Consider the following 18,885-nt stretch of genomic DNA (forward strand, 5'->3'; position numbering starts at 1 on the left):
TCTTCTTCTTAAACAAGCCAGCGTCGATCTTCGCTTTAAGTCACCGTAAAGTTCGTTCCGAAATCGCTCTACCGTTTATATTGTTCATAAACAGATCTAGTCTTTGGAACGTTAGGGCGGCTGCACTCCCTTCAGAATCGAACAGATACTCACGGACAGTAACATCCAGTCAAAATCTCCGTCTTCCATTCGGTCCGATTTAAGCCGATCTGCGCGTTTTTCTCATTCGGAGCAACCACTGCAGCAGGTGAACCGTGATTTTCGTACGGTTCTTGTCGTCGTTTTCGGCACTACGGTGCTTCGGCGCTCACCGACGTTCTAACTTCTGGCTCCTCCTTCGGTGAGCGTTATCGGGCCTCCCTCGTTGATGGACCGCCCCTTCAAGGGCCAGTGATAAAAACCTTGCCGGCTGGTTGCGCACTGCAGAAAGCCTTGTGCTTCCTCGACCCGCTTATCGTGTGCTTCTTGTGCTGCTACTGCTTCTATAAGCTAAACCTACCCCTCCTATATAGCGCTGCATACCCTGTTGTATTACACTAATATATGTCATCACTGGAGTGAGGACTAACCTTCAAGCAAGGAGAATTCAAGCCGCAGAACTCTGCGGTGGGCTGGTGACCGATCGGCAGACGGTCGTAGTTGGTCCGAAATTATCCATCACATCTTTCTAACTTCGTAAGTACATATAAATATAACGTTACATATAAATGATAAAATTGGTCTAAAATCCCCGGATATTATGGCACGTGCGTGTTAGCTCATGTCATCGTATCGGTGTTATTGGTGTTTACGTATGTGTGTGTGTTTCTGTGATAGACCAATAGGTAGGTAATTTGTTGTTTGGCGGTGCGAGTTGTTCTCTTCGCGGACAACGATGTTTGTTTTGCTTTATTCTTCTACATTAAAATAAAACTTTTTTTCCTAACGAAATTCGATGCCCTTTTTTGCTGTGCCTTAAATGAGTGGAGTCCTTACTGTTAACGTTTTACTGTAACGTCTTCTTGGTGACGTATTTGTCAAGTGCTCAAAAAATGGGAGGAACTTATGAACCGAAATGAGAACGATAATTATGTGCGCGGATAGCACAATGACATCAGTCTTAACTGAGGAATTTGGTACCGTAGTATCTGTAACTTATAACGGTACACAGGTCCTTTGTTGACTGGGATGCCACCGGCATGTACGTTGCTTACCGCCTTTTTGGCCCCTTCTTTTAAGCCAGTACGTTCCCGTGCTATTTCTTCTCTGAGGTCTAGCTGCCTAAGGCTCGACAGGCCTAAACGGGGGCACCATTTTCGCCAAAGGGAAGCTGTTGAAAGCGTTACCTTACGAACACACGTTTTTTTTTTTTTTTTTTTTTTTCGTATGAAAAGGTGAGGCGATGGATACTGAAAAAAAAAACTGTATTACTGACTAAATTTAAAAATCTATGGTCGTGAGAACCTACATACCTGACCGCAGTGTCTATTCCTCAGATTTATGTTAAATAACATCAAAGCAGTAGACAAAAACTGTGTGTGTTGTAGGTTTTAAAAATCTTGTATTAGCCCTTTAACTCGATTTACCAGCATCGGGTACGTAAATGTTCGGATATCCAAAAAATATCGATTATGATGACAGGGACGTGATGATGCGGTGAGGACGTGTTTGCCTACCAAGCTTAAGGGTACGAGAGATGATCTGGTATTTGAAACCAGGCGTGGGTGCGCTTCGTCTTGTTCAGCGAGCCAGCCGCCTAAACCAAATTTAAAACAGTTATTGTGAGTTAGACTAACTTAATGCCTGCCTCGGCTTCGCACATAGATACATCAACTTAGTACAGTTACTTAATCGTTTACTTATATTAGCCCTTTGGATATGTAGTGGCCCTAGTTTCTGTTCTTGTATGAAGCATTTTATAACCTTTCGGACGCAGTTTCGATGAATCAAGCGGCCGATTGTCATGGGCTTTGTCGTAACTTTAAACCCCAAACAACATCGCGTTTAGACGTTAAAAATTCAGAAATCGTTTCGAGGAATTCAAAGTTGGAACGTATTACTCATTTTATTGTCTATTAGTAACGCATTGTGTTGATTGTAGCTTTTAGCGCTCTACGATCGGGACTTTAGTACGTTGTGTAAGTAATCACTACGTCTGCAATAACGATCGATCTTCCAAGAAGCGAGTCCATACTGACACACACGGTCATCATACTCCAACTACGCTCAAAGTTTTGCGCTGGTAAAGAGTGTTTTCGTCAAACCTGACAGCTATCTAGCAATCTAGGACACCGACGCCTACCAGCTCCTGTTTAGCTATAACTGCGCAATAATCGAAAGGCGCTCTGCTTCTAATTGTCCACCGTCCCTTCCTTCTACCAACATTCGTTTTGGCTTGAATTAGTGCCGTATGCGTGCGTATGTAAATTCAAGGTTCACGAGAACAAATATTTGGCAGGAAAATTGTGTTGTACCCGTCGAAAGACACCCGGTCTATCAGTACCGTCAAACATAACAGCATTTACCGTCAAGCAACTTTGACCAGACAGGCGTCTTGGCATCAGGCCACACAGACAAATCATTTTCGAGTGTCAAAGTTGCGGATGCCTTGAGCTCGAACGCCTACTATATACATTACGCTACTGTAGACTAAGTCTCGCTCTGCAGAGCCGAACTGCTGCCTGCGCTACGTCGAAAGAGCCACCGTTACAATAACAGCGGTAGTAGCAGCAGCAGCAGCGGCAATCAGGACTGCGTCAAGACATTTTCTTTACGCACTGAATAAGTGCCTGGCTGACTGGGTCGGCCTGTCAGGGGGCTGTCGTTGTTATCGTCCTGGCCACTATTGAATCATAGTAGTCGTAGCGGTGAAATGCCAGTGAACTGGCAATGGCTGTTGCAGTAGAAGCTGTTCTGGTTGCCTCTGTGTTGTGGCAACTGCCATCACCGCGGCGGCAACCTCTTCGTAGTCTTCGACCGACCACCGAAAGCGTACGGTCTGCCCACGCTTGACCCGCGTGCAGCAGATTGAGAAAGCAGCGGCCAGGATCACTGATTCGTCTCTAGCCATCATCATCCGACAACCCTCATCTAATGGCTAGCCAGTTAGAGCGCTATAGCTGGCGCCGGAATCAATTCTCGCTCGTAACAGGACGTCGCTGGCGTCGATGTCGCATGCGGCATGTTAATGGCGTACTGCGGCACGAAAATGTGTGACGGCAAAAGGCCGTCGGGCCGCGACAGCGATTGGTATTATCATTATTATTTTTGTATTGTTATTACTGCCATCGATGGTGACTGACTAAACTGCGTAGGCCGTATTTATGCTTAGCTCCACGTTATAAATAGGCCCCGCCAAGTGTCGGAAATAAACACTCGGGCTGGCGCGTGCTGTTTTGCGATAGATACGATTGTGCCGTAGACTTGCATCGGTGCACCTGTTGCCATTGGCAACCGAAGACCCATGCAGTATTATCGGCCATTCCGCTCGCATGTCCTCTATCAGCCACAGAACAGAATTGCAACAGAGTCGTATAGTATACGCGAATACCGGGATAGTCGCAAAAAACATGAGCAGCTATCGTATCGTATGAGATATGAATCATTTAACAGGGGTATTGCATGTGCACGTGTGAACGAGACAGAGTTAACGTTTAGAGGCAAATGAAATAGGCGCATGATGATATTATGATGTTTTCGACTGACGTTGACCCATTTGTTCGTCTGCTTAAATTTGAGGATTTCAGCTAACTGAAAAGGAGGTGTCTGGAAAAGGCATTGGGGGTCCTGTTTTCATCAGTTCACCATGCACAGCTCTGATGGGGATTCGGATAGTTCGGGTACGAGGTTCAACCTACGGCCGCGCTCTTTACGAAAACGTCTGAGCCAAGCTCAGAGCGTAGGTCCAAAAGAAAAAGCCCGTCCGGCTCCGCTGTCGAAGTACCGCCGAAAAACAGCCAACGCCCGCGAACGTTTCCGGATGCAGGAAATCAACGATGCTTTCGAGCGGTTAAAAAGCATGGTGCCCGGAGTACCGAACGAGGACGATTCGAAACAGCTGACGAAAATTACAACGCTTCGCCTTGCCATGAACTACATTAACGCGTTGAGCCGGGTACTGGCAGAGGCTGAAAGTGCGCACCCGTCCACCGAACGAATGGATCTGACCCTGGACGAATTGTACGGGGACATCCAGGAACTGATAGCTTCGGATGGCACCGAATTCGGTGGATACAGCGATGGTTCCATCTGATCAGAGGAATGAGACTCTATGCTAACGGGAAGAGCTGAATTCGAGGACTAATGTATACAAACAATCTGTCAGCGAACAGTATACACCGAGCCACAGGTATTGACGAGAAAAGCCGGAAAATGAATCAGTAAATCCAGAGCCATCGAGAAATATCCGTGTTCGCCAGAGAGACCGAACGTTGAGATTAACAAATGCATATATGTTGAAGGCGTGACAGCATTTAAAAGAAGTTGAATGCGAGAGTGAATTCATAGGTGCCATCTAGTGGATATATAACTGTGTCTACTGCTAATCTAGTCGCTCGCTGCAAATCGCTCATATTTTTTTTCATAACTTCAATAACAACAAGTATTAGGTAGCAGGAAGAGACGAGTATGCCGAGACCCGTTTCCGTGTACGTCGTAACAATCGCCCTCCGGTGTCCAGGTAGAAGGAAATGGAAACGAATTTATACCCGAGGCGGGAATTGACCGTGCCAGTCAAATCGACCATGCAATAAAACTTTGGTCTGTGAAGCTTTAATGGAGAGCCGGGATTTGCCACATACACAAACGAAGAATGAAACGGCCATCCGGTTGCTCTATGTACATTTACCTGTAAAGGTGTAGGTATTACGGCGAAATCAGGACAGAGTCGGGAGTAGCAAAATTTCAAGGTAGCCACATTAGCAATAACAGTAGTAATAACGATGACAATAATGAGGCATTTATCTTAGGGGCATGTAAAATGCCAGCCCTTTGACAAATCCAAGGTGCACACCATTTTCTGTGCAATGTGCCAATATGATGAGTGCCTGGGCCTGCCAACACAAAGGACGTGCATCGGTTTCTATAAAAGGTTTTGTGACATAATCATACATTCGTAGTGCAATAGTAATATCTATGATAAGGTTGTATTGTCTTTCGTACGTGACCGCCAACAGATAGCATGTATATAGAAATATCTACTTTACAAATATCCTCATTCGAGCAAGCATGCGAACGCCAACAGTATACAGATAACATTAATATGTATGTTTACTATAATCAATAATTGTATTGATGTGAATAAAAAAAAAATATATATATATATATATATATATTTGTATAAGACTTGTGCTTTTTAGTCGTACGTTATTATGAAGATTTTATTTTTCGAAGAAATGTCTTCAATTGGACTCTCAGCTGAATCGCCGTACGTTCACAGAATCAAACGCCAGAGTGATTCAGATAGCATGCCCCGTTCTTCGTAGTCTAGCCTTGGCCATTATTTGCGTATGACGAACCGGACCGCGCATGTCGGATCTCTGAAGTGTACAGCTTTATAACGTTTTCGAACTAATGAATACCGCTAGCCGCTTGCTCTGTGGTATCAGTTAGTAGAATCTAAATTTAATTAGGTTGATTTGTGACCAATTATTCACAAATGGCCTTTGCAGGCCTGCTTTAAGCGTCTGCACCCCAGAAAAGATCATCGTACGATGACTGCTGGCATACGGATTGTAGTGTAGGCAGCTTCTCACAAAGCCAAATCATTTTCATTATCGTTGGCCAGCAGCTTTCAGGTTTATAAAGGAATATTTCTTTATAACTGCAATGTTTTTTCTAATAAGATAAACTTGATCCCCTAGAAAATTTTCTTACGATGCTCTATATTCAGTGGATTTATGAAGGCATGGGGGTTAGGTTTTAGGATGGTCTGTAGTGTACGCTATCATATCAGAGACAACCAGGTACTACTCTAACGATACGATGTAATGTGCGCTTGCTATGAATCCGACGAGCTATTAAAAGACGACTGAAACTTATCTCGAAACTGTCTAGTTCATTCAGTTACTATCAGAGTAACGTCGAAACAAGCTAGGAAGTTCAGCCGGTAGTTGATTTAAGCCGTCATGGTCTCGACACGTATTGTGACATATAGGAGACGTTATCGGTTCCCTAGCGGACATCCGCCGGTAAGGCATAGTTTTCAAATATACCACGCCCTCTATTAACCTATGGATTTTCCGTATGGCCAGACACGGTCAGTGGGCAGCCAACCCTGTTAGTAAACCGTATAACAGTTGGCCTTCGCTTCAACCCCACTCTGTTGGTCATTCGCCAGTAAGCTGGCTGCCATTTAGCAGCAACAAAAGATTAGTTACGACATGATTACTAGAAATTGTATAGTTGGTTCTGCCCGAAGTTAAACACTATCTATGTTGGCCTATTAGGATATAATAAGTATCTAGAGTTTATTATACAACCGATGCATTAAATCCATTTATCTTTTGTCTTAAGAGGGTTTTTGACATCTTCAACCGTTTCGGAGTTCGTCTAACGTTCCCATCTGCACAATTGACCCTGAAGATTTCTCCTGCATCCTCGTCGTTCGAACACTTTTGCGAAAATACATTTAGTGTATTGAACGTCTCACTTGCACTAGCCTATTGGCAGGGCCGAACCCACAAATGTTTTTTTCGACGTCTCAATTGAGTTCCCGAGCTGGGTTTTCAAGGCCCACAGGAGATTTTTTTCGATCTACCTCTATATTGAATGTCCCTTCTTTATTAGTGTGTTGTGATGGTTGCCAGCGTTAGGTGACGCGTTGATTTGGAAGCAACATGAACAGCAAATTACAAAGAGAGTAACAGAAATAAAGAAAAAAAAAAGAAACCAAACACGACAGTTTGAGAAAAAGGCAAAAGGCGCACCTCGAACCGTTATTGCTCGAGATGACACCCATACATTTGCCTGAGAACTGGGGGGAGCCATGAAGAAATAAACTTCAAATGCAGACGTCATAAAGCTGATCTGTAGTAAAATCGCATTAAAAGGCGGTCGATGCTGTTAATAACGCCGGATAGCGTCTTCGAACTCGCCCAGACGCTCTGCGTGATCGGCATATCAAAGCGCGTCGCAGTTGAAAAATTTGTTTCTAATGTGAGCGGTCAGCATGAAAAAATCACCCAATGATCTTCGGATCGCTCCGGGTACAATGGCCAAATGTTACATTTCACTGTCGACGCTTCAGGTTCGAAATAATCTCGGGAGTCGTATTAAGTCGAACGGAAATGAGCTGCAAAAATTATAGACATTTCGGTCAACACAAATCAACCTGTGTATATATCTAAATTAACTCAGTTGTTGGCTTAGATGTATAGAACATTTGTACACGTAAACTTTGCAGACCTCAGTCGTTGGAATGATCTGTTCTTGTAATGCGTTTACTTTAACAGATTATTGTCGACAGTCCCGGAACATCTGCGCTGGGAAAGGTGTTATGAGCTTTTACGTCATGCTGTACCTATTTTTTCGCCTGCGCAAGCCAAGCAGGTCGATCTTCCCTATGACACATCCGTTCAATAACTTAGTGCAAGGACGTTAGCTAGTAGAGGCCTGTCCACCTGGAAGTCGTCTAAGGCGTATGCTACTAGGCTGTAACTTCAACTTGTATGTACATCCAAGTGCAACATAAGTTCTGCAACGACAGCTCCATTCGTTGACACCTAAGTTGTCATAACTAGTTATTAAGTTTTAATATCGCGTACACTGTATTTTGGATAGGTTGAGATTCCAATACGCGAGGCAATCAATCGTTGATAGTGAAATCCTCTGTGTAGCGGGCCGATGGCGCACGAACTCTTAATGTATTCTGCAAGAACCTTTGCAGGTGGCGGCCTTTCGCAAGACACATATTGTGATACCTATATTTCCAGATTTGCCTCTTGCTAATTAATCATAGGTACTCATAGGCGATTTGAGAGCGCCTGCCTTGGACATACGAGTGACGCGTTGCGAGTTAGACAGACACAGTCAAGGTCATGAGGTAAATACAGGAATGGGCCCCTGGATGCACTCGAAACTACGCGATAATTGTGTCCAACGCTGTACCTACGTTTTCGAAGAAAAAAAAACCTAAAATTTGAAAATTTTGAAGTTTTATTATTATATTAAATCAATGAAATTTGCAGGGTTGCTCTATGTTAAGGCCACGTCGAAATATGTCCGTCGGCGTCAATCCATCTATTGGCTAATTTAATGGCAAGTTCACCCCATAAAAACAATTGAATTATAATTAAAATTTTGTTTATACGAGCTTGATTAAATTCGAAATTCATTCAAATCTTGGCAGTGCTCTATTCTATCGCAAACAGTCATAATCCGATGAGTTATGCTACGTTATTAAGTCACCTTGCCATAGCATCTGTTTGGCATTATCTGTCTGCCGGAGTTGTGTACAAAGCAGCGTGTCCTACTCACTGTTGGTAAATTAAACTCAATACTCGTGAGAAACCGATAGTGATGATAAAGGAAAACATTGTTTTCTGTAGTTATCAGACTCCGGCACTGCTTGATCGGATTTCAGCTTTTTAGTCGAGTTCGCCGTTGTGAGCTAAGGAGCTTTCAAGCGACACCTTCCTAATCCCCTCGGATCTCAGCACGGCAATAAAATGGCGATATATCGAATGATACCTTTGCTACGAATTAGCTCAGAGTGCGTAAAGCATGCTAAAATTAGATGAAACAGATTGTGCCAAATCGATAACTTTCAACAATGATCTCACTATTCCAGCAAAAAATAAGGATTCCTTCGCTCAGGCATCAGGCGATTTAGGGCCCGACCAGTTTCTTTATTGTGGAAAAGGTTCACATCGCTACGAAAAGTGTAAAAGAATAATGTGTTTTTATTTTTGCTTGGATGATCTTCGATTGTACTAGTATCTATCTAAATACTCTGGCATGTGAAGATTAGGAAATTGTCAAATAATGGCGAATTGTTTTTTTTTTTTTTTTTTTTTTTTTTTTTACGAGTTCGCACGTTCGTAACAGTAAATTGCAGTATCTATATTTAATGTTCGTAAGAAGAAACTGGCTAAGATAAACAGCTATTTAACACTAAAAAAATGATTTTTATGTAGCTGCCAAAATATTTAGTATAAACCAGTCACTAACAGTCATAACCCGATTTTTTTAGTTGTTTTTAGGTAATTAGCCATTAGGTAAGGCCATTCTTTTTTAGTCTTATGAGCAATTGGTGCTCCTTTATTAATAGCCATATTAGCTAATGCATTTTATACAACAAATGTATGAAAAGTTAGATTAAATTAAATAAAAAAATCAGTGCCGAAGAGATAGACAGTGGGAGCCGCATGTAAGTGAGCTCAGGTTCGAACCTTAAATGCTGTCCTAAAATAAGTACAGAGTACAACTTCGCTAGCTATGCGAACGTGATCACCATTCCCATCCGCCATTTCTGCAGGTCGGCTCACGGGACGAGGTTGGACCCCTATTCAGAGCAAAAGTTAGAATCTTTATATAGGTCATTAGCACCAAGTGTAATAAGAATCATTATTTTTACTAAGCTGATTCCTCGCTCACACCACAGAGATACCCTTGCTAAAAATTAGCGTGCTACGCTTGTCATAACGGTGATTCTACGTGCTAAATGCTACATATTCCAGACATTTTGGTAAAGTTCTGCCAACAAAAATAAGTTGAAGCTTCAAACTTGTTCAATGTTTGAAGTGTTTAGCTTTTCAATATTTTCATTAATGTAAGTAAGTAGTCTACAGTCCGTATATATTAAATCAGCTTTTTTGTTTTACAACTTTCCCTACAAGATAATGTCCCTAAGACTAATGCTGTTTGTATCGATAGTTTCTTACTTCGACACGTTTCGACATTGTCTCTGCGATCGCACCAGCAGCGCCATGATCACTTTGTGAGTCACTCACTCGTTATCACTGACTTTATAGCATTTAGTTACTATATGCTACTACTACTACTACTACTACTATTGAGCGAAATACTATGGCCTTCAGACATTTCGCCTTCCTTATGACTATTATTATCACCGCCTGCTGGCGTAGCCGTCATTAGTAGTGCGAGCAAGTTCTTCGTCTGCGTGATACACACTGGTAACACAGTCGTTGTTAGTATGAACTACAAAACACTGTATCTCATTGGGATCGTAATCAAGCATTAGCCGCTAGATCGTCAGTGCCATATTTATTTTTAGTTACCATCTATCAGGGCGACCTCTTGCGCCTCTATCTGCTACTATTGCCAAACTGGCGTTTCTCATGTGACCGATTCTGACGACGATAATGGCAACGGTCTCGATGATGGCCATGGTTCATAACTGACGAACTAGCTAATGGCCGCTTCGTTGCTTAACGAGGCTTGCCGATCGCGCCTCCCTTGTTTCACTTCAGCTTGGTTGATACGACCAGCATTGGCTGTATTAATCGACTGACCAAGCGTTGCCGAGTTTTTCCAAGAAGCGTCTGCGAGAAAAGCGACAAGAACTGGCTGGTTGACCATATTTGGCATTTTGGGGTCAGTCCCCTGCCAGACCCCCCAGCCGCTCTTCTTCCGTCGTGCCGTAGCTCAGTTTCGTCATCGATTTCATTCATTCGCGCGCCTGTGAATGGTATGGCCGTTTGTTGCTATTCCAGTATCGACTGTGACTTTGACGACTCTTGTTGTCTGCGCAGCTACGCTGCAGCCGGTGACACTGCTGTTGTTATTGCTGATGATGTTACTACGTGAGATTACTACGACTGCTACGTTCATTGAAGGAGCAAAGCAGAAACTTTATCAAATACGGAAAATATACACAAAAGCCATTCAATGGTACGACGGCCAACGAAGGACGAGTGAATATAGGGGCGAGCTCGTCAGTGGCAGCGGCATCGGCTGCTTGCCGAATCAGTGGCTGGAGCCAACTTCAACGATCACCACCGCGTCCGAAATGGGCTACAGCTGGAATCACCAGCGGCAGCAGAGAGCAGCGCTTATTTCTACCGACACAAGTAACGCTGCTATAAGAAGCAGCGGAAGCCGTTGAACCGGTTCCTGTTGCTGGGAATGGAGGTGTTCAACGAGAAGGGATGTCAGTACGAATCGTAGAGACTGGGTCGAAACAAGCTTAATATTAAGAAGGAAAGGGAGCTGGACCAACAGCTTGGCGTCGACAAGCGCCGAACGCGACTTCCCGAAGGCGGTGGCCATGCGTACAAAGCACACGGTAGCGATGGCAATTATTATCGTGATGAGGACAAAAATGAAAGCCGTTAATGGGAGTGGAAGTGAACGCGCAGAGTTGTGAAAGTCGGCACTTGTACTGCTACTGTTACAAACATTTGTGCTGTTCTATGTTCATTATGCATACTTCTTCGTCGTAAAACGATCGTGAGTTCTGTTCTTCAATGAAGGACAGGTGCGGTGCTCGAATAATCAAGATCGTCTCGATCTCTTGTAGCAGTATAGTAATTACTGCTACTGAATAATAACAAAGGTTGCTTGCTACATATCTATGTTTTTAGCGGCTCCAAGTCCTGCTTTCATGTACATTTCAATTTTGTTTATATATGATACGATCCTACACCATTGATGCTATTAGCTCCTTGAAAATATGGTAGGATGTGACACCGCAAATCTGATACTTGATAACTATTTTTTCCTATGTGGCTTCTCTTAAAGAATGCTATTAGATGTGACTGTGGGAAAAATGTAGGCAAGAATTTATAATATACAGATGTCTTGCCGTTCGCGCTTTTCTTTAATGTTTATGTCCAAATTCAATCCGACATGTTTTTCCTCTTCATTAGCGTTGTAATGAACAATTCGAATATTTTGCCCGCTTGTGCTATTTACCAGGATTCGATCAAAGTCCATAATTGACTCGGTACCCGAAACGTTGTCCGACCTGCTGGCCTGAACGACCGTATTCACGTGCATATCAGAAACAACGAGAACTAAAAGTAACGCTTAGTAAAAGTCGGCCAAAGGCCTACTCGGTCAATGCACGTCGTTAAGGGGCCGGCTGGCGTATACGTCTCGGTTATAAGGTCCACGCGTCCGCTAAAGACTTTCACTTTATTGGCGCTTGTTATTAACGAATCTATTTATCTGGATTCGATCAAAGTCTATAATTCTTAACGCAGTTTTTAAACACTGTCGGAGTTTTTTTCTCTGTTGTCATTGATCTTTTCGCAAAACCTTCTCCAATCCATTGGTTGTGCTAATCAAAGGCAGTGTTCTATTATACCCCTTTGACCCAGCCGGGTTTATTAGGCCCTCTATGGGCTCTACATAATAAAAGCCAGGTAATCTATATAACGCCCAAAGCACGCGACGCAGCTCAGATTCTATTCTATCCATTCCCATGTACACAGAAAACGATACGACGCAGTTCTCTGTACATTGTACGACCGCCCGACCGACCGTCCGTCCATAAGCGCTCCTGGGAAGCAGCGTCTTTATCTGATCATAAGAGGAAACTCACCATTTTTGTTTGCTTGCGTTCGTGTCCTGCCTCAGCAATTTGCTAGACAAGTCTCCCGAACGAGTGTGGCTTTAACGCGCCGCTAGACGCGTTCATACATGGAGTACTTGTTCAGTTGGTCTGTCCATTGCATCCAGTGGTTTACCCAGCTCTCCGCTAGACTCTATACGTTTGTCTTGATTATTTTTCATTTGCCGAGCAGAAAACGTCTGCAGTGGCGCCATTCGTTGTCGCGTCTACTATTCGACGTTGTTGAGAGAGCTACTGATTTTGGCAGGCCGATGGCGTGACGCTGGGACGAATTGTGAGCGTGGGCGGTACGGGCGTCTACAAAAAAACTCCCTTCCAGAGAGAGTACACGAGAAAGACTTGACATCAAACAACTCGATGTGAGCCAAGCAGTTCAGATCGCAGCTTTTGCTCAATAAACGGTGCCCAAAACCAACCGGTGTCAGCGATTTAACGCGGATAACTTCCATGCGCGCGTCTTGTTACATTGGTATCGCATTGAAAAGGACCACTCCATAAGTTGTGATATAGAACAAGATAAGCAGTGTTTCGCTAGAAGCCAGCTTCATTGGGACTCGTTTGTAAAAAAAGAAAAAAAAGTGGGGCATTTGTTTGAATATGAATCATTTCATGGCTGCGCTGTGCCATGACAATGTAGCTCAGTTTACCGGCAAGCTAAAAAACGGTAACGAATCTTTTTTCAAAAAGTCCTCCAATTTCTAAGTAACTTGCCATGTCTGTTAAACGGATTTATCCCACGAGGCAGACATAGTAACAGGTCGAAACAACTGTGCTGTGTACCTTTGAGAATGAAAAAGAAAAACCGTACCTGCCTGCTGGTAAAAGTCTCTACGATGGTAGAGTATAGTTGATTCGTTAAAAGCCTCAATGTTAGGCCGTTTTCATCGAGCAGTCATACAAACAAATACATTTTTTCGGAATCAGTTGAAAAGAAAACTATCTCAACTAAATCCTAAACACACCCATGCTATAAACAAAATACTCAAAATATTCGTTGGCCTAATGACCGAATAAAAGATCCATGACGGATCGTTTAGGACAATTTAAAGCTATTAAGGAACACATAAATTATCGTATTGCGACCGAAGAGTCTTGTTCAGTTTTTGACTTATTGCGGTGAGAAAGTAGCTCATAATTAGTGCCGAGTGTTCTTACTTTTTTTTTCAGTGAACGAAACACGTATATCGGTATGTGTCTAGGTGCTATAATAATCCGATATCTAAATGCTCATAGCTTACCATTCGATATTTCCCTTAAACATTGCTTCAGTTAGGAATCTTATTACGCTACATATTTCTTTTATTTCTAATAGCCCGAAGTTACCTGTAATAGGCAAGTTTTTTTTTCGCGGTGACACACATCCGCATTCGATGTTGACCTATTTTGATTTTGGTATATGACCTCTTTAGATTGGTTTGTAAAATATAAACACGTGTAAATTACTCTCGGTGATCGATCAGAATTTTTAAAAAATAAAAGACTATTCTATAGTTGGGAAACTTTATGGAAGCACACCTTTGTAAAGAATGGCCTTTTGCATATCTTCTCAAATGAAATCTTTTTCGTAGCTATAGCCGTTAGGTTATTGCCCCGCGCACTTTCTTCGTAATGACTTGTCACCCCTAATATCCTGTGTCTCTGTGATGAATTATTTCTTCCATGTTACATCAACGTAGATCCTTCTATTCAAGACACAAGCCCTCTCTGATTTAAATACGTACCTTATTTCCAACCGTCTCAAATCCTTGTTTTTGTTGACCATCACACAGTTAGTAGCTACTGGGAACCACATCTTATCAGGCATTGTAGGTTATGGGTTATAGTTAGGCACGGATCAGCTATAAGGTTAGGTAGAGATACTATACGTACTGGTATCTGTTGATAAAGTATTCTCTTAGTAGATAATAACAACCGCATCTTAGATTTCCTTAGCCACTGCGTTGAACGTCTTTACCGCGTCTAGTTTTTAATTTAGGGAACTATTTCGATGTCACATCTGAGTCACACACGTTGAGAGGTCTATTGGTAATGAAATCACTAGTTCTAAGTTACTATATTTGAAGCGGACTAATTTTATACCTTTTCGACCGATTTTTAACTTCCTTTCTAACAGTGTGGAAGCCTACATTTCGGAAACATTTCGTTTATAGCTGTCACTTATCAGCCAGCTATGAACTTCCTGGCGGTTGAGCAAGATAGTTGAAAATCCATCTTCTGACCTGCTCAACTTTCGAAAACTGTTTCGCTGTAAAAAGATTTTAAATGTATGTAAATGGGCAACATTCTGAAAAAAAAAAACAATTTTTTTGAAGAAGGCGATTGATACTTTCGTGGGGGAAAACTTATTGTTGAGGAAACTTCTTGGAAGCTGAAAGATGCTTTCTTACAACCTTAGATCCCCAAATGTTGACTATATATATATATATATATATATATATATATATCATGCAACAAAATCACTTCACAACTTTCTTGATCGCTAAAGGAAATCTTCTTTTTAACTGAACTGCTGAGACCAATCAGTGACGTCTATAACGCTCTGCGTTACCGGTTTGGCGAAGTCTTAGAGGCCCGAAATAGATTACCCTATTTATGTTCTATCAAACACACAAAAATGCCCTTTTCCATGATACTATCTTACTACAAGATCCAGCTAATTGACCGAGGTCAAGCCATGATTACCCAATCCGCCTGGGATTGGAATCGAGAGCTTTTTCTCATCGCCAATAGTGATTCAATACAATTTTTCTTAACTGACTTGATGAGACGAGTGCAGTGCTCGTTCGTTCAGGTGACAGGAAACCTGTGTGTTCCTGCCTTATCTATTTTTCCCCATTATGCGCAGATGATTCAAAATCGTTTGTTAAGTAAGTTAAGTTGTTAAGGTAAGTTAAACTGCGTACAAATTGCTCTCTGAGCTTAACCGGGGTTTTCGCGCCAGCAAAGCATGAAATCCTGCATTCTAAGGCGTTCCGGTACGGCGTTCCAGCTGTGATCAATCATAATTCAATGAAAAATGTTCATCACGAAATCTAACAAGCCATTTCATCACGGTTACAACGAACATTGAGTTATCAGCCGGAATTAAGTTCTAGAAAAAAAAAAAAACAAACTTTATTTGAATGCCTATCGTGTTACCTCTAGGTACTTCTTTCTAAAGGCAAGCTTCGAAACTGTCATCGTTTAGATCAAGGATTTACTTGTTGACATGTATGATAAACACTGTCTGTTGTCCCTCTCCTCGGTCGTATTATTGTTATTACCATTTTCTTTATTATGTTTATTAGCAACTAGTAAATTTAAGTTATGAGCTTCTAGGAGAATGTATTATACGTTCGGGCTTAATTATTCATCATTTATCAAGACACTTTACCCTTCGAGACATTTTAGTCTCTACTTACTATTCTTGATATCTCTGATTGACTGATTCAGTCGTTCTCTTGCGATTTTTCTCGATTATCCTCGTAAGCATTTACCTGTTCGTTGTCTATAGAGGCAATAAAATTACCAGCTTCAATCGTCTGTCCAGTTCAAACTTCATGATATCGTGCATATTCATCCATACGCATGCCAAATTAAATAAAAGGCGATCACATTGATACAACCAGCACCTCTATCTCATGATAGGTGAACCTATGGAACGGCTATTTCAATCCAACAAAATACGAAAATATTCAGACCCAGACTGTGATCGTTTGCGTGCTTCGCCGAGGGTGGTGGGGATTACCTAACTGTGGGGGTGTTAGTGGGAGTGGAGGCGGTGATAAAGCCATCATACACCGAAATCGTCTGCTAACGTCGACTGCTCGCTTTCGATGTTAGGAGCCGGGTCGGACAGGTCAGTCGCAAACCGAGTGATTGTCCTCGCCATGGCGATCACCTGCGACATGGCCGTGTTATAGATCTGACGTTCACCGCTGTTGGCGGGTTGTTGTTTCTCGACCACCGCTGTGGTGGGTCTCGGCAGACGATCGATTCGGCGGTCGATCGAATTCGACAAAACGCTTAAAATGCGTCGTGAGGCGTGAGTCGATCACATCAAATCGATTCGCTTCCGTTACCGCCGCGATTGTTGCCTATGCTGCTGCTGCTGCTGCTGTAGTTGTTGATGTACTCCAGCCTAACAATCATCGAGAGTACTAAAACACAAACACGATAAACGGGCACCTAAAAGGACACACATTCTGACAAAATTATAAATCGTATATATGCAGATTGGTCTGATGACGTTCCCGCTAGAAATAGAGTACTGATAAAAGGGGGAAATAAAGATGATTGAGGAAAAATCGATCAGAGAAATATCAATTTGGTTACCCGTGGGAAGTAGGCCAAATGTATTGATTTATCCTCCATTGAAGGACGTTGGGACAGGTGTCACGAATAGATGATGCTATGAAAAACGGAACTGGTATTCTTTAAAGTGACCTGATTAAAGAGATTTGAAAAAAATATTTTGTTTGATAGCACGGGCCCTTGTTCTCAGGCGATCATCAAAAAAATACGACCAACTAAACCGTTCCTTTTATATATTTTTCTTTAGCATGCTATTAGCTAGCCCTAACGATACAAATCGAGGTATATTATATGTGCTGGTCTTCGGTTAGTTTCTTATACTTATTAGCACCGTTAATTATAGTGTTTGTTTCGTCTTACCCAATGTATCAGTTTATGAACTTAGCCTTGATTCGACAAATTTGTCTTTTCAGTTTTCTTAGGAGGTTCAGTGCATGATAAATGTTATGTTAGGTTGAAGGAATGGGCAGGAGGATTGCGAACTTACCCTGCCTATGCCGTTTGTTTAGTGGCAATGGAAATCGTAGGACCGAAGGGATAAGGATAAGGAGTGCTTGCATCGCACTTTTTGTCTGTCAGGCAAAGCGATTTTGAAGAAAGCGCCCGACACCCAAACAGTATCCACTCCCATTCATTTAACTCTGGACACGCCCGAAATTTAAACAGTAGAGTTGACTGCGGACATTACGTGAGTGAGCAGCAGATAAGAAGCTCTGTATACTGCTTATACGCCGCATTGCTAAGCTGTTTACTCGCCTTAATATCTGAGTATCAGGTAATGTTCTGTGTCGTTAACATGAAGCAAAGAGCACGGAAACAATTGTCGATCGATTATTTCTAAAGGAAAACGAAAAATTCCCTTAGAACAGTCAACATATACAGATACCTATGACTATGCCAGAAGGGAATTTCGTTAGTAGCTTCTATCATTGGGGACGAATCAATCTTTCCAGCGTGTTATTCTTTTTTCTGTTCCACTGATGTCCGATTTTCGTGCACACCTGAAGGTTGCCGCGACAGGAAACAACGCCCGGTTCTTCGAAACGCAACGTCATCGAGTGATTACTGCAATTAAACTGTCGCCGCTCGTTCAAATTTCGGTCGTTCATGCGCCGGGAACAAAATAAGTGTCAGGCGCTCTGTAAAGGCAGTAACTTAAGCTGACATTTTTGGTACCATTCAGAAGCCATCATTCAGACACGTATACAGAGGCGCCCGTACAAACATGTCCGCCATTAAAAATCAAATGTAACGGGAGACAGGTGAAACGTGAAATGGGCCCAATTGCCTTCCGAATCAATTGCCAAGTTAGCTGGTTGGTTAACTTTGGCAATGTCGATCCATACGTCCCATAGTTATCTCGGGACGGTAGCGCACCCAAACGGCTCTAATCGTTCATTCAGATCTGCTCGTTCGCCTCGAATAGCGGCAGTGAAGCACGGTATGATGTCAGCAGGCCACCGCCCCTTAATCAAAATCGAAAGTCCATAACCACGATGACGGTGCAATGCCGATTGTTGTTAGCGATTAATATAACCACTAGGGAATTTCTACAACATACACAGAGGGAAACGAAAGACAACGCAGCTGGCCTACTGTTAACGTTAAGCAAGTTAATATTATAGAAACAAAAAAAAAAAAAAAAAACTTAAGGAGAACTCAGCGTATTCACTCACTCGAAACAATTTGATGGATATCCCCTTGCTTGTAAGTACACGTTGGTTCACACACGCCAGACACTTTTCACATTGACCTCAGATACACGAATCGTCCGTACTAAAAGTATTGAATTGATCTCATCGGATCGCAGCTAACGGTCTTCGGTCAAGAATAAAATCGAAATGATGAAAAAAAAACGTGAAATGCCCGTAGAGAATAAGTGGTCGAACTTCTGTTGTACGCTCTGCGCATCAATTTTGATGTTATGGGCTGAAATGATTGCGTAAGATGGCGTTCTGGTGACTCGACTCTCTAGCGCAAACTTCTCGTTGTCTTTGTCCTTCACTAGACAGTCTTGTAGAGCGAACGAAGGTATAGTATGCGTTGGAACTCCATGCCTTTTATGGATTCACTCTATT

The 18,885-nt window shown here is 42.5% G+C and overlaps 1 protein-coding gene across 3 annotated transcripts; it reads left to right on the top strand.

The window, feature by feature from the left end:
• The first annotated feature begins 428 nt into the window (after positions 1-428).
• LOC111272274 (transcription factor atoh7) lies at positions 429-5,320 on the top strand. 3 transcript variants are annotated; one of them, XM_022853624.2, is made up of 2 exons: positions 429-675; positions 3,718-5,320. In XM_022853624.2, the coding sequence occupies exon 2, from the start codon at positions 3,785-3,787 to the stop codon at positions 4,229-4,231; it is 447 nt and encodes a 148-aa protein (XP_022709359.1). In that variant the 5' UTR covers positions 429-675; positions 3,718-3,784; the 3' UTR covers positions 4,232-5,320. The 3 variants fall into 3 exon arrangements, with proteins under 3 accessions (XP_022709359.1, XP_022709360.1, XP_022709361.1); XM_022853625.2 differs by having other exon boundaries at positions 3,726-5,320; XM_022853626.2 differs by lacking the exon at positions 429-675 and adding an exon at positions 3,210-3,228 and having other exon boundaries at positions 3,726-5,320.
• The last annotated feature ends 13,565 nt before the right edge of the window (positions 5,321-18,885 follow it).

This window comes from Varroa jacobsoni, unplaced genomic scaffold (genome assembly GCF_002532875.2).
Source record: "Varroa jacobsoni isolate VJ856 unplaced genomic scaffold, vjacob_1.0 contig01926, whole genome shotgun sequence".
In the NCBI taxonomy this organism is placed as follows: Eukaryota; Metazoa; Arthropoda; class Arachnida; order Mesostigmata; family Varroidae; genus Varroa; species Varroa jacobsoni.